General features: G+C 47.6%; 2 protein-coding genes across 3 annotated transcripts in view; one reads left to right on the top strand and one right to left on the bottom strand.

Annotated features, from left to right (window-relative positions):
• ATAD2 (ATPase family AAA domain containing 2) overlaps positions 1-7,726 on the bottom strand; it is a 50,554-nt gene extending 42,828 nt beyond the window's left edge. Inside the window, exon 1 of the mRNA XM_066578479.1 lies at positions 7,308-7,726. Coding sequence (XP_066434576.1) covers positions 7,308-7,487 — 180 coding nt within the window. The 5' untranslated portion in view covers positions 7,488-7,726. The remainder of the gene's footprint in view (positions 1-7,307) is intronic.
• A 291-nt stretch (positions 7,727-8,017) lies between these two features.
• The window catches only part of NTAQ1 (N-terminal glutamine amidase 1), a 32,573-nt gene continuing 24,387 nt past the window's right edge, over positions 8,018-16,203 (top strand). Inside the window, exons 1-4 of one of the 2 annotated variants that reach the window (XM_066578478.1) lie at positions 8,018-8,233; positions 12,659-12,758; positions 13,417-13,467; positions 14,518-14,666. In XM_066578478.1, coding sequence (XP_066434575.1) covers positions 8,163-8,233; positions 12,659-12,758; positions 13,417-13,467; positions 14,518-14,666 — 371 coding nt within the window. In that variant the 5' untranslated portion in view covers positions 8,018-8,162. The remainder of the gene's footprint in view (positions 8,234-12,658; positions 12,759-13,416; positions 13,468-14,517; positions 14,667-16,203) is intronic. The other variant, XM_066578477.1, reaches the window with a different exon arrangement.

Here is a 16,203-nt window from a genome sequence, read left to right as displayed (position 1 = left end):
CTGAAGTTCCGGCCCTAAGTGTGCTTTGATAAAGGCTCACTTAGGGGCAAAACGTCCCTATCCGTGTTTTTAATGGATATTTGAATAAAAAGGCACCCTGATGCTATATACTTTTTAAAGAACTCCTGGCAAGCTGCTCCACCATTCTTTTTTCTGGCTGCAGCAACGAGTGACATCTCGTTTAGAGGCTGCCTCTGTAGTCTGTAAACAGAGCCGACGCAGAGTATGGTAGTGCTGTGCTGAACATGCGGAGACCTGGGTAAGTTGAATACAAGAAGAGTGAGGAAAAAAAAAAACACCTCATGGTTACAAGTTTAAATGCCTTCTTTCATTATTGACATTTTTTCCACAATACCCAAATCTAAGCATTGCGATTCCTGCCAATCACTAAATGTAGAATGAGATCACAAATGCTGTGTATCCAGTTCTACATCACTAAATCAAAACTGAAACAAAAGGGGTGACCGTTGACAATTAAAAAATAACTTTATATACATACAATAAATGGCATATGACATCCAACTAAATAGCCAATGCATGAAGACCAACAAGTGGATCAAGTAATGAAACGAATTAGGTCAGTCTGTGAACAGCACTCAAAGTATGTACTAACATAAAACCCCTCAGCCTGCAATGTGCTGACCATCCAACTAAAGTAGAACAGCAATTTAAACTTACATCTCATATAGTCAGTGACATTAGGCACAGAACAATCTTAGCCAAGGTTTAGTGGCCAAAACGCCAATCCAATCAGTTGCTGTCAATTGGGTAAGTATAGAGCCGTTGTTGATAATTTGAGGTCCAGGATCCACTACAATATACTCTAAGGTCTTATTAACAGAAGCGTATATCAGCCGTCATTTTCATGGCCATTATACACTACCCCATCTGAGCTGTCTTTCCCCTTCCCTACCCCGACTCTCTGCCTCTCCTCCCCTCTGGCTGTTTGCAATGGAAGGAGGTGGACCAAGCTCCCACCCCTCCACTTGTCCAGTCAGCAATGGGAGGGGGCGGAGCTAAGCTTCAATATGAAACTTTGTATTGCGTGCACCACCCTGCGATGTTTTTCCCGTCCCTGTTGAAAAGAAGGAGCGAGCGTTTGAGGGAACGCCCAAAGATTGGACACGCCGTAATTTTTCCCCCACTCGACAAAGAATCGTTCATATATATGACCCCTTTCAAAAGCATGGGGTTCATATTTTTGAGTCTCGCAAAGCACAAGTCTTGTGCTGTTTACTCAGCCATGTGAAAGCGGCTTAAGGTAGGTGATAAAACTCTCCCCATTAAACCCTATATAGAGTTAGTGGACACTAAAATGCAGAGATAACAGAGTAATCGCACTGAAAAGGGCAACGCAATCAAGATTTGTTCCTATTGAAAGACCTTGGAGCATTAGTCCCTGGTCACGTGATCGCCGTTATCTAAATGGATAATGGTGATCATGTAAAAGTTAAAAAAGGTTGAAGTTTAATCTCCCCTCACCGATGTGATCGGTGAGGGGGACACGAAACTTCTTTCCAGAGGCCTCTGCATTTGAACCCTGACCCTCCTGCACAGACCTACCCAGACTTCTACAAATGCGCCTGCCGGACACATGCACAGAAGCCAGGGAGGACCTGGGAAGTTTAAAATCTTTTTGCTCCTAGCTACCAAAGGTAGCCGAGCGCTTGGCGCAGTGACTGGTGGCCACGTTGAGCGGGCCCTGGTCACATGATAAAAAAGTAGCGCTCTACCTTAGGCCAGTCTCACATGACCGGATAGAAATTGCAGATTCCACATGTGTTTGATTTGTGGTAAACAGCTGATCAGTGAGAGTGCTTGGAATTGGACCTCAATAAACCAATATTGATAAACCCTGTAACCATCCTTGTGCAGACCTTTTGAGATACTTGTCCTCCTCATTTAGTTGTACTGCTTGGAAAGCAACAAGGTATTTAGGATATCTGTAGCATTAGGAAATTCTAGTACCAGTATTTCTGGTGGTGCAATGCGCCACACGGCTCTGATACATGCACGTCACACACAGCTCTGCTGCATTGTTTTCGTATATAAGCTGCATGTGATTTATGAACTTCAGCAGCTCGCTGAGGAGACCTGTACGCTTGTTGCTTTCGCATATCTTCTGCACAAGATTAACAAAACGTCAGCTGGTGGCTGAAGTGACATCATAGCTCGTCGCTGTGTCATGTAATCTGCAGTAGCATCACGACAGCGTTGGACCCTCTGTGGTGACATGTTTGCACGACAGCTTGTTTCAATACTGGACAACAGTTGACGATTAGATGAAGGCTGGACTGGTGTTGGTGGAATCAGCACTTGAGATAACATGATATCACATTCAGGAGATGTGAAGGACTATGCTTCAATATTGTTGGTCAATATGCACTGCCAGCTATGTATGTGGACATTTGTGAGGTGTGATTTATTGGAGTCTCCACACAGGTGTGCAGCTGTCTCACAACATACAAAACTGCCAGACTGAATACTGCTGTATCCATAGCAACTGAGGTGATCAGGGGCGGAGCTAAGAGTCAGTAACGGACATTCACAGGCGCTTTCAGGCTCTGCAACACACACACACGTTAGCACTTTCATTCTGTCAGTGACAAGGCTGGAGATGTTGCCACGATGACTGCTCCTACACTGTCAAGATAGAAGCCCCTCATAGTACAGACAATACCCTACCCCCCCCCCCCCCCAGGCACTGATACTCTCCAGAAGCCCAATCACTCCTCTGTACATGCTAGTTTAAGCCCCATTTACACACAAAGATGATCATTCAAAAGATAGGGAGAATGAAAGTTTGAGTGAACATTTTGCATAAGCTGCTAATGGGCACTAATGCCCATTAGTAGTTTATTAGCTTAATTTGCATGTAAGTGAGCTTCCCTCCTCTGCATGCAGATAACAGCAGGTGGTCTGTTATCTGCATACAGCCCATTTGTTCTGTCTCGGGACAGCAGCTGAAAACAAGGTTATCAGCACTCTCATGGAGAATCACACTGTGCGGTCCCTGAAATCAGCTGCCCGGCCGAACGATGGATTTTAAACTTAACTTAAAATCATCATTTGGCCGAAAAGCAAACGACGGTAGCATTTACACGCAACAATTAATTGCTTAAAAGACATCGTTTGAACGAATTTTCAGCGATAATCGTCCCGTGTAAATGGTGCTTTTGCAGCTGATAGCAGGAAATAGTTGCAACTATGCAATTGCACTAAACCAGTAAATAATTAGAATACAATGTAGTTAAAGGTTTTGCTTTGTACATTTTGCCGCAGTCCGTCCACAGATAACCAGGATCTTATACGAAGGATTTAGTAATAGAAACAAGAGAATATGAAACCAAGAATGTACTAGTGTTAGTTTATTCACCAGACCAGAAAACAGCACAAGTTGAGGGGATATTATCAGCTGCTGCTCATTTTCAAAAGACACATGATAAATACCGTATATACTCGAGTATTAGCCGACCCGAGTATAAGCCGAGTCAATAAGCTTTACCACAAAAAAAATTGGCAAAACTTATTGACTCGAGTAGAAGCCTAGCTGTACTCGAGTATATACTAGCTTAAAAAAAACAAAAACAAAAAACAATACACATCAGCCGGCGTCTGTGTCCCCGGCGCGATGCTCTCCCCAGCGGTGCAGCCAGCGGCTGCAGTCTTACCCTAGCTTGTTTTTGAAATCCCAGCCGTCAGCGCTGTGATTGGATCGAGCGCCGACCAAATAGAGCCGGTGCTCGATAAACCAATCACAGCCATTCAGAATGACATCACTAAATGGCTATGATTGGCCGCCGCTCGATCCAATCACAGCGCTGACAGCAGGTATTTCAAAAGTAAGCCAGGGAGAAGACAGTGGGGAGAGGACTGCAGTAGCTAGCTGCACCACCGGGGAGAGCATCGCGCCGGGGACACAGACGCCGGCTGATAGGTGAGTATTGTGTATTTTTTGTTTTTTGGTCTGTTGGGAATTTTCAAAGACAGACGGATTTGCATTGCAGAATCCGGAGCGGGCGTTCGCCCCCCTGGATTTCGGTGTAAATACCTGCCATAGCATGCTACGGAGAAGCGTTTTTTCCTGCCCATCAGTGGAAATCAATTGCAATTTTCGCTCATAGGTGAAAACATCGTAGTATGCTCTATTTCTAGGCAGAGTCCGTGCAGACTGCTTCCATCCAACCCGCTGCCATTCCGCAATCACTGCGGAAAGTTCGTGGGATCCAAATAATCGGCTAGCGACGGCGCGGCATTATCTGTGCTTGTGCGCATATATCTATATTACACTCAAGTTAGGCACTATGGAGCAGTTCCAGCAACCTCATTGGTTCTGATTCCCAATTCCAGCAAGCTGATTGGTTGCTTGGGTTCCCTGATTCAACCTGATTGGTTGTTAGTGCCGAACTTGTGTAATATAGATATATGGGTACTGGAACATCTTGTCTCCACCAGAAGAATGGGTGGAGACAAACCGCAGGCCCACAAACCATGCCCACAACTTGGGCAGGGGAATGGGTGGAGGCAGAGTGCATGCCCCCAAGTTTCGATTGGCTGTCCCATAGCCCTCAGCCCTGCGCTGACATGTTAGCTCCCAGCTCCGGTGTCCCTGTTACTTTCGGCAGCCGCCGGCCCATTGCTCACCGCCCAGGTAAGCTCCCAGCTCTGATACTGCTATATCTCTGGCGCTGTCAGGCTCCGCTTCTGTCACCTGCCACTGTCATCCCGGCGCTCTCCCCTCGCGGCTCCGCCACTGTCCGGTCACCTGTCACTGTCCCCAGCGAACTGCCTTCTCCTCCTCAATGCTCCGCCACTGTCCGCTCCCCGCCCACCCCACATCAGCGCTGCTAGATCTGCTTGTGTGCAGCGGCACGGCTGCAGCTGGCCCCGCTCTTTGTGTCAGTGTGGAAGCCGCTGGCTTCTGGTGCCATCAACTTAGGCAGGGCCGATCTGTCTCTCCACATACCCTGGCAGGTGCAAGCTGGCATCCCCATCATAAACGCACCTTTGTCAGTAATACTTAACGTAACCCTAAAACTAATCCTAAACCTAACCCTACTGGTGAGTGTTACGTAGGTGTTCGCTGTCACTGTCGCCAATCCTTCTGGTGGAGACAAGATGCACCAGTACCCTTTGCACCGGCCTGCACATCCACAATGCAGATAAGAATCCGGCCAGGTACGTGGGGGTCACCGGCCAGGCACAGGGTCGGATTCCGCTGCGGGCATCAGTCCTATGAGTAGAAAGTAAGTGACCCGCTGAGTTCGGGGATGTGTCACACACACAACGTTTATCGTTTGAATGAATGAACTGCTTTTTTGTAATAGAAATGCTGAGCATTCAAATGTAATCGTTGAAATCCTCTCCATCTCCCTCATTAGTTAAACTAAACACTATGTTAGCTGAACTGGATGGACATGTCTTTTCAGCCTTACATATGGTGAACTCTGGCTGGCAGGTCTTTAGTGCGAAGGAAGGCCATTGTCTTCTGCAGGCATGAGTGAACAATTACTCATTGTGTCTAGGATGGCAAACAATCACTTCTCCCCTCAAGTCTTTGTCTTTCAAAGGACTGAACGAATGCCATTTAAAGTAAGCAAAAAGCAAACCAACGACCATTGTTGTGCAGGCTAAAACTCAGCGATAAATGAACGGTACCTGATGGCTCCGCCTTTACACCTTACGATTATTGCGCAAATTCGTTTGAATGAACTTTGAGCAAAATGTTGCATGTAAGAGTGCCTACCCACTACAGTTCTTTTTCACTGCGAAATTCGCAGTGTTTTTCCCCAGGTGTCTATGGGACTTGTTAATGTTAAAAATTGCGATTTTTGCCACGTTGCGATTTTAACATTAACAAGTCCAATAGACACCTGGAGAAAACAAAATGCTGCAGTATATTATAGCGCGGCGCTGTCAAGTAATCCTCTCATCATAAGATTAGAAGGCGCGACTACTAAGTGCGCCACTTTCAGCACTCACACGGGGGAAACGAACGGCTATGCAAGTATAAGACCAATCTGCTGGCACACACTGTCCTCCAGTAGGACTTTCCATCTGCACCATTTGTACCTCATTAAAAAAAAACCACACCACACACATTTTGGCTTGCTTTTGTTTTTTTGATGAAAAAAGAAAGAGAACCCCCCCCCCAACGCTGCAACCAGTTTTATTTTTTCCATCTGGAACAAAAATTTAAAAAAATCATCATGTTTTTTTTAAAGAAAATTCATTGAAGTTTAATTTCAGTTTCTCTTTAAAAAAAACAAAACAAAACAAAACAAAACCACCACAGAGCAGTCGGAGCATGCGGGATTCCCGCAGCAGAGTTCGCCTCGCTGTCCGGCCAGTGACCTCAGCTTACCTGTCCAGCGGCCTCTGCACACGCTGCGGATTTGTCGACCGGCGCTCCGTCACGCATGCGCAATAGCAAGCAGTGCTGGATGGGGTGTTGGCCACGTACCCCACGATACTTCCGCAGTGCCGCGGGACGGACAGCTTCCATTGACCTCGATAGAAGCTAGCCGTATGTAACACACAGTCGCGGCATGCTGCGACTTATTCTCTGCAAGCAGAAAATCACAATCTATTTCCGTTCATGGAGATGAAATGGTGTATTGCCGTTTCATACTATGGGCTGCATTGGCTGCGGAGGCGCCCACCATGGACTCTGCAATGCAAATACGCCCGTGCGCAGGAGGCCAGAGACTGAAAACCCCAGGACTGGTGTGAACGAACCCCAATGGCGCACGTCAGTCATCAAACGGACACGATGCGTCCAGCACCTCCTAGAACGGGTTCACTCATTAATGACGAAAACCCCGGACGCAGACCAACGAACAACCCCCCCCACTAAACCAGCGCAGCCACGCCACCACTGCGGAGGGTCACGCTCGGCTCACATCGGCGTTTGGGTTTCAGGTTTTTCTCCTACCCAAAAAGATAAAGGTCCCTGCAGAAAGCGGACGGGTCCAGTAACAAGCCAGCGGCGCGGACCGATCGGGGCATCCAGCTGCTCCCCTACAGCATTCTGCAGAAGGGATAGCGCAGCACGCTGCGTCACCTGCACTCCACCATAAGGACACTGCCAGCAACCAGGACAACAAACACTACCTCCCACCTACTGACAGGCTGCAGGGAAGACCCCAAATAATGCCAGTGTCTTCCTCACACCCAGAAGGGGGTCGCCCCAGAGCAACACCAATGCCACCCCCACCAAGAGGAGCACTACTGCCGCTCCCAGAGTGCCGGCGACTACAGGGAACTACCACTAGGAACCCAGACCATTGGTAATCTCCAGGACTCACCGAGCGGCGCTTCTCTGGCCCCCCCGGGGTGTCGTTCCGGGCTCCCAGCGAGCTTCTCGGATACTTCGCCCGCGGAGTCTCCAGACTCAGAAACTCGGAGCTAGAATTCAGGGAAGACCCTTCGTAATAAGGGGCCTCCGGCGCGCCCTTGGCGGCGGACGAGCTCCGTAGCTGCACCATCTTCTCACCGCGAACACTTCCAAAATCTGGCGCCACAAACTTTCCCTCACGCACCGCACTGCTCCCCTCAGATCACTACGCCGCTGGGCCTCTTCACCAACATGGCCTGCCAAAGGGAAACCAAACCGTGTCCTGAAGAGAACGTTTCTAATCCTCTCTCCGTACACCCCACCACAAACAACACTCCGTCCAACGGCCAAGGTACCGGAAGAAAAATTAACGCGGAACTATTTTCCGCTGCGAAACCGTCCTCGGCGGATGTACATACGAAATATGTGAGTGTTAGAGTTCAGTTTAAGCGCGGGAAGTAAATAAACGATTTGATTGGTAAAATATCAGCACGCCCCGCCCCCTCGCGCGACACCAAGCGCCGCTACTGGCGGCTGCTCGATACTACAACTCCCATGATCCCTCTCTATAGAAACGGCCCTAGGGAATCATGGGTATTGTAGTTTTATGGAGAGATTGGAGTTTGGCAGCTTTAACAACGGATTGGCGGGAAAGAGGTGGGCTGAACACGTGACTGCGCTTGTTTTTCTCGTCTGTCTTCGCTTCCTGGTTTCCAGGGGAACGACTTCCTGTAGCTGTCACCCTGTAGGATGATGGCTGGCTACAGACACTCTGTGCCCTCTCCATGCTCTCCCCTTCTTGTGTGACCTTCCCGGACTGGGCACTATGCAAGTACCGGCCTCCGCGCCCCCAGTGCTGCCAGGTCGTGATGACTGCTGCTATACCAGCTGCTATTGGTAAGATTGCCATTATGTAGTGCCCACCTTTCTCCAGCTAGAGAGCATGCTCCAGAGACGCTCCTGGTAGTGATGAACAATCAGAGCATGCGTTCTGCTCAAAATGCAAAAATGAATATACCTTTTGTGTAGTTGTGGATGCATCGGTAACTGACCGTGGGGCATTGTGGGAGATGTAGTTTTTGCACTCCTGAGTGGTAGGTTTAACCCCTTAAGGAAATTCTGGAAATTTTCCCCAGCCTCTAGAATATCCTTTGACCTCTAATATATAAATGGCTTAGAGGGTTTTTCAGAACTTTCCTCTCCTGCTGCTGGGTGTGATAGGGGGCAGCTTGGAGAAATCTGAATGTTGTTGTTACTGTAGAAGTCTTAAAAAGAAAAAAAGTTTGGTCCGGTGTTAGGGCTCATGTCCACGGCCGTATTGGTAAAACGCTGCGGGTCATCCCTGACTGTATATGACTGGCGCTGCGTGGTACGCAGAGAAATAGCGCATGCTTCGATCTATTTCTTGCGGAGTCATGCAGCCATGTATCACACGCGTAATCCATGGTTAAAAAAAAGCCGGTGGACATGAGCCCTCAGCCAGTAGACCGAAGTGGGATTCTTATCAGTAGATAGATCTCTTTTTTTTAATGGATAACAAAAAGAGATATTAACCCCTTCCCTCCCCATGACGTAAGGGTGCATCATGGGAGTGAGGTACTTCACGCAAAAGGCCGTACCCTTACGTCCTATGGATAGCGCGAGATCATAGCAGGCTCAGAGACTTTCATGACCAGATTTTATCCGATAGCCCCCCTGCCATAAAACCCTGAGGGTATGTTGAGAATATGGAAAATGGTCGTACACTTGAATTACCAAGTTCTTCTGTGATCGCGTGCCTCTAGTGTGATGTTGAGATTTGAAGTTGATATCAAACCACTAGTTTGTTAAGAAAATAATCACCATAGGTCTCCTCCCTGATGGCATCGCCCTGGCCACCCATGGATGGCGAATCCTTATAGTCCAATATCCCACACAAGGATGGGCTGCCAGTTGGGTGCTCTTTGAGGCTAATAGGATTGTCTCGGTATCTGTGCTCAAACTCACAAGATTTATCCTCACTAACAACTTTTTCTCTTTTGGTAAAAAGATATACCTCCAACCACTGGCGTAATTATAGGGGATGCGGTTGCACCCGAGCCTAGGAGCTTTAGGGGGCCATAAGGCCTCTCTTCTCCATATAGGGAGCCCAGTACTGTGAATAAAGCATTATAGTTGGGGGCCCTGTTACAGGTTTTGCATTCAGGCCCAGGAGCTTCTGGGTTAAGAGAAGTTGGGGGGCCCCAAGATAAACTTTTGCACCCGGGCCCATGAGCCTTTAGCTATGGCCCTGCCTCCGACTCACTGCAACCGCCATGGGCAGTAAGATGGCACCGGAATATGCCACTCTTTTTTTCAGGGCAAAACTGGAGAGTGACTTCCTGGCCTCCTGCTCAATCAAACTATTGGCCTACTTCCTCTAAATCTCAATCGTCTGGACAAACTCCGAATAAAAATTAATACAATTGCATGAGAGATTTGGTGCATTTCCCCCCACCATAAGGCCCCCTGCACACATGCGGAAATTCCATGGCGGGATTTCCCGCAGAATTTTCGCCCGTGGAAGCTGCTATAGGATTGCGTTAGAAAACGCAATCCTAGGCAGACGGACACCATTTGTCTGCGCGGAAAACAAACCGCGGCATGCTCTATTTCTGTGTGCGGCTCGCAGAGCCCCGCACAGAAGTGTCACTTCCTGGCCGCTGGCTCCGCTCTGCGCATCGGCTGGCTGGCCGGCAGCCAGCACATCAAGGAGCCGCAGGAAAGGTGAGTGCTGCGCTGGTCCCCGCAGGGGCTCGGGTCGGGTCCCATTGAGGGACATTGAGCTATTCAGATACAGAAGTCCAGGCTGAGGTCGATTTTACATGGAGGGCACTGTGGCTGTGCTCCGGCTCCCCTCCTAAAGTTTTGTCTGGACTTTGAGCGCACATTGTCACTGCTGTAGGGTCGGGTGCGGTGCTCTGATGTGGCATTGTGCGCTGCTGACCTTACGGGACAGGTGCGGTGGTCTGATGTGGCATTGTGCGCTGCTGACCTTACGGGACAGGTGCGGTGCTCTGATGTGGCATTGTGCGCTGCTCACCTTACGGGACAGGTGCGGTGCTCTGATGTGGCATTGTGCGCTGCTGACCTTACGGGACAGGTGCGGTGCTCTGATGTGGCATTGTGCGCTGCTGACCTTACGGGACAGGTGCGGTGGTCTGATGTGGCATTGTGCGCTGCTGACCTTACGGGACAGGTGCGGTGCTCTGATGTGGCATTGTGCGCTGCTCACCTTACGGGACAGGTGCGGTGCTCTGATGTGGCATTGTGCGCTGCTCACCTTACGGGACAGGTGCGGTGCTCTGATGTGGCATTGTGCGCTGCTCACCTTACGGGACAGGTGCGGTGCTCTGATGTGGCATTGTGCGCTGCTCACCTTACGGGACAGGTGCGGTGCTCTGATGTGGCATTGTGCGCTGCTCACCTTACGGGACAGGTGCGGTGCTCTGATGTGGCATTGTGCGCTGCTGACCTTACGGGACAGGTGCGGTGCTCTGATGTGGCATTGTGCGCTGCTCACCTTACGGGACAGGTGCGGTGCTCTGATGTGGCATTGTGCGCTGCTCACCTTACGGGACAGGTGCGCTGCTCTGATGTGGCATTGTGCGCTGCTGACCTTACGGGACAGGTGCGGTGCTCTGATGTGGCATTGTGCGCTGCTCACCTTACGGGACAGGTGCGGTGCTCTGATGTGGCATTGTGCGCTGCTCACCTTACGGGACAGGTGCGGTGCTCTGATGTGGCATTGTGCGCTGCTCACCTTACGGGACAGGTGCGGTGCTCTGATGTGGCATTGTGCGCTGCTCACCTTACGGGACAGGTGCGGTGCTCTGATGTGGCATTGTGCGCTGCTCACCTTACGGGACAGGTGCGGTGCTCTGATGTGGCATTGTGCGCTGCTCACCTTACGGGACAGGTGCGGTGCTCTGATGTGGCATTGTGCGCTGCTCACCTTACGGGACAGGTGCGGTGCTCTGATGTGGCATTGTGCTCTGCTGACCTTACGGGACAGGTGCGGTGCTCTGACGCGGGATTCTGCGCTGCTTACCTCGCCACCTGAAAATAATATCGCCAGACCCTCCACTTCTGTGTTATAGGCAACCTCCAAATTTGAAGAACTTTATAATCAGGAGTGCATTGCCCTCCGACTCACAACAAGGAACATATCCCTGTAATGTTAAGAGCTGCAAGACCTGCTGACATGTACAGACTACAGACAGGATACGAATCGCCAACACACAGCAGGACTACAAGATCCCGGGGACATTCACATGCCTCGTATATTTAGTGTATAGAATCAGGTTCTGGAATTGGGGGTCTTCATACTAGAGAGGGAGGACAAAAGCTGGATGAGATCTCACTGCCACACAATTAAAGAAACAAAAAGCCAGTTACTTGTAGCTGAAATTTTTGCTATCCAAGAACATATGAAAGTTATATTAAAAGGCAACTTGAATTCAACATCGCTGAAGAATTTGAGAATATAAATTTATGACCATCTTTGGTGGCCCACCCTGCCGTGAAACCCAAAGAGTAAAGGCCTATTTACACGCAAAGGTAATCTTTCAAACGACTGAAAGTTTAATTGCTCATTTTGCATAAAGTGTTAATGAACACTAATGTCCATTAACACTTTATCAGCTTCATTTACGTGTAAAAGGGCGTCCGAGAGCAGTTTGCAGAGCCCAGCATGTGGGCTGGGCTCTGCACACAGCTTCATTGTTCTCGTCTGCTAAATACAATGTAATCTGCAGGCACCTGCTGAGAATACAGTGTTTGGTCTGTGCTATGTCTCTCCAGCTGAACGATCGATTTTAAGCTTGCCTTAAAACCATTGTTCAGCACAAAAGTGCATGATGGCTGCGTTTACATGCAACGAATATCGCTTATTTGATAATCGTTGCGTGTAAACGGGCCTTTATTCAGGCCTGTGTTGAGCGTATCAGAGGAGGGTCGAGGACCAGATTTTTCAAACATCAATTTAGAGACCATAAAACTCTCACATCCTCATCGGTGAGATAAGTATTTATTCCTCTGCTTGTTCTGTTCTGCTATTGCTTTAAGTGCAAATCAATCACACCATGTCTGTGCCTATGTATGTATGTGTGTGTGTTTTCAGATATATCCTATTACCTGATGAAGAATCTTGTGTTCAAATGTTTCTTGTAGCATCCTCTCCTCGTGTTAGCCATTTAAAGGTCTCCTATCTACAAGATTACTTTGTTTCTCTTACTGAGAAGTATCACATTTTATGTCTTATTACAATTTTATGATTTTTCTTTTTTTTACATGTTTGGACAGTGAAGAAAATGTGTGGAAACTTTGTGAGTCCATCAGAGATCGAACCCCGCATCACCTGGAAGAATTTTACGCCATCTTTTTGTCCAATGAAAATAGGATGGTGAGACTCACTAATGCTGTAATACTACCGCAAGTGCAAGATTATAACTACTCTAGTGGCTTCTGATTGCTAAGGCATAGTTATGTAGGAGATCTGCTTGCTTTGCTGGCAGTATATTTATGTTAGGAGTATTCTGGACGTTTGTAGACAACCGTGCTATATAATGTATAATATGCTCCATTTATGGCCTCTTGCAGACTGTCGGGTCGGATCCCGCTGCGAAAATTCTTGCAGCAGGATGCGAGCCGTGCCCCTGCAGTAACCACGGTGGCTCACCTTCTCCCGCGTCTTTTCCGCCCTGTTGTGTGCCGGCTGCTGCCCAGCCGGCGCATGTGCAGAGCAGAGCTGGCGCGTCAGCCGTGACACTTCTATGCGGGCCTCTGCGAGGCTTCCATAGAAGTAGGACGTGCCGCAATTTGTTTATCGCGCAAGTTTTCACGTGGTCAAATGCCAGCTGTCTGCATAGGATTGCATGATCTAATGCAACACTATGGCAGCGTGCACGGGCAGAAATTCTGCGGGAATTTCCGCCCGTGTGCAGGAGGCCTATAAGGGCTTATAAGATATTTGTTTTCATTAGCAGATTTATTGTTGCTGTTCTGCTGCTTCCCCTTCCTGTCACTCATTTTGATGCTTCTGCCATGTTTGTTATTTGCAGATACCTATATGGAAACAACAGTGTGGAAAAAGCGAGGATCCAGTAATATGGGTGAGTACTTCCACTACTATAATGTGAAGAGTGGCTCAGACTGTCTTCTGTGAGTCTCCATACTGGTCTATTGGAAGAACTGCAATAATGTCTTCATGCCAAATGCTCCAAAATATTATTACTCAAATACTCACAAAATAACTTCCAAATTCTGGCCTGTTCATTCACTGAAGATGTTCTACATAGGAATCACTTGGAATAAGAGTTCCTCAACCAGGATACACAATAAGGCTGGATTCAGACGAACGTATATCAGCTGGGTTTTCATGCCCAGCCGATATACGTCGTCCGTCTCTGCAGGGGGGAGCCTGGAAGTGCCAGGAGCAGTGCTCTGAGCTCCCGCCCCCTCTCTACCCCCTCTCCGCCCCTCTGCACTATTTGCAATGAGGAGAGGCGGGACGGCGGTGGGGCTAAATTCCGAGAATTAGCCGTCCCGCCTCTACTCATTGCAAATGTTCGTCTGAATCCAGCCTCAAGGCCCTGATTCTTCAAACGCATTGCTGTGAGAAAAGAAGCTAATATAGTACACCTTTGAAACACCATTTTATATTCATTAACTTTGTGCATATATTACATATGCTGAATTCCATCCTGTATTATACTCTAGAGCACTCACTATTCTGCTGGTGAAGTCACTGTGCGCATACATTACTGATCCTTAGTTACATCCTGTATTCTACTCCAGAGCTGCACTCACTATTCTGCTGGTGAAGTCTCTATGCACATACATTACTGATTTTGAATTCCATCCTGTATTATACTCCAGAGCTGCACTCACTATTCTGCTGGTGGAGTCTCTATGCACATACATTACTGATTTTGAATTCCATCCTGTATTCTACTCCAGAGCTGCACTCACTGTTCTGCTGGTGGAGTCACTGTGTACATACGTTGCGTCTCCTGTACTGATCCTGAGTTGCATCCCGGATTAGATATTAAAATAAGTGTTTTCGCTGTATCCACAGTAATAAAGGGGCAGATTGTGAAGATGATTGAGGTGCGAGTACTATATAAATATAGAAGAATAATCATTTTGGTTTGTCCCCGCAGGATTATCATGTCATTCTGCTTCATGACTGTGGTGATGGGCAGAGGTTTATCTATGATCTGGATACTGTACTTCCGTTTCCATGTCCTTGTGATACCTACATTAAAGAAGCTCTCCGCTCAGATCATAATATTCATAAAGACTTTAGAAGGTAAAGTGCCGAATTGTCGAATATACTGGATTATCAGAAAAGTACAGGGTGTCTTAAAAGTGTGGAAACTCCATATAGAATGAAAACTGTTTGATTCAGTTTTGCATACAACCTGCAGGGGCAGGAAGGAACCTGTTAGGCGATGTCACCAAAATAATAACCATTTTGAATGCCGCCATCTTGGATTCAACTCAAATTTTTCCACTGGGAAAGTAGCTGTGTGATGTATCAAACAGGCAGAGGATTTCACCAGAAAATCAATGGTGTGCTTCATTTAACACAACTTTTATTTGTTCTCATGTTAAGGATGTGGTGATATCACTTATATGAAGGGGTTTTAGTTTTTCTTAATTATTATTAATATTTAAAGCCTTGAGTAAGGGGGGGGGGGGGGTACATGAGATGCTGCAGTCAGCAATGACTGTGGTATATGCAGGGTTAAACGGCATAGAGGAGTGATTTAGATGAGCAAGTGCTCTTAACAACCTAGTATAAAATAATTTTGTTTTCAACCTCCCCCAATGTTGAGGTAGAAGCCCATTTTTCTCATTTTAGGGAAAAGGTCTGGCATTCATATTAATTCCCTGGATCAACCTCTTTTCTCATATTTTTACCTAGGGAAAGAAACAACCCATATATGACAATCGGAGAGCAAATAGGGTTTGATAAGGGGGGAACTAATAACATGAATAAACATCCATGTTACCCCCTCCTTTGGGACAGGAATTAAAAATCATGGATCTGTTCACTACTACCTGCCCCTCCTCATCGCATTTCCTCTGCTGTGCAGACAGACTGAAGTCAGAGTTGTACATTCCATATTCTTGACTCTACTTCACACAGCTGTAACTCCGGTTGTATCGGTGCTACAGACTTGCTCCTCGTGTCAATTTAAGCCAAGAATCGTGATATAAAAACCTCACGGTAGCAGTGATAGTACTGGAGCTACAGGCATTTGAGGTAGAACGAGTTCTGTTTGTCTGAAACTTGAAGAACTAACACAGCTCGTTGCAAATTATATGGGGATTGAAGGATAGACTAGCTCCTGCTTATCAGGATTGCTCATCAATAGTGGAGGAGACGACCCCTTTAACAATTTACTTCTATAGGAAGATTTGGGCATTTACATTATTCTAAATTGTGCTTAAGGGGCTGGAGGGCCTCATACTGCATACAGAAAAAGGCGCAGGAGAGACCGCAAACTCTGCTCTGCGCAGCACATCGTTGCTGCTGACAATTCATAGTTTTTTGGTTTTTTTTTCTAGATATCCCTCTTATGCAAGCTTGGAAAACAGATTGACTGTTTTTTTCCCCCTATTTATTTAACCTGTTTAGGACCAGGCACTGTAAATTTACGGCTCCTGGGCTTAAAGCTTAGCTGTATGTAAAATTACGGCAGAGCTTTAAGCCTCTGCAATCAGAGGCAGGACTGGTTATCAGCTGTTAGTGACAGCTGATAACCCGGAGGAGAAGGCAGGAGGGTGTTTTAACCCTTTCTGCCTTTTCCTTTCCCAAGTACACAGTGCTCATTGAGCGC

The sequence above is a fragment of the Eleutherodactylus coqui genome, chromosome 9 (genome assembly GCF_035609145.1).
Source record: "Eleutherodactylus coqui strain aEleCoq1 chromosome 9, aEleCoq1.hap1, whole genome shotgun sequence".
In the NCBI taxonomy this organism is placed as follows: Eukaryota; Metazoa; Chordata; class Amphibia; order Anura; family Eleutherodactylidae; genus Eleutherodactylus; species Eleutherodactylus coqui.
The sequence above is the reverse complement of the archived record's forward strand: the minus strand, read 5'-3'. Positions and strand labels throughout refer to the sequence as shown.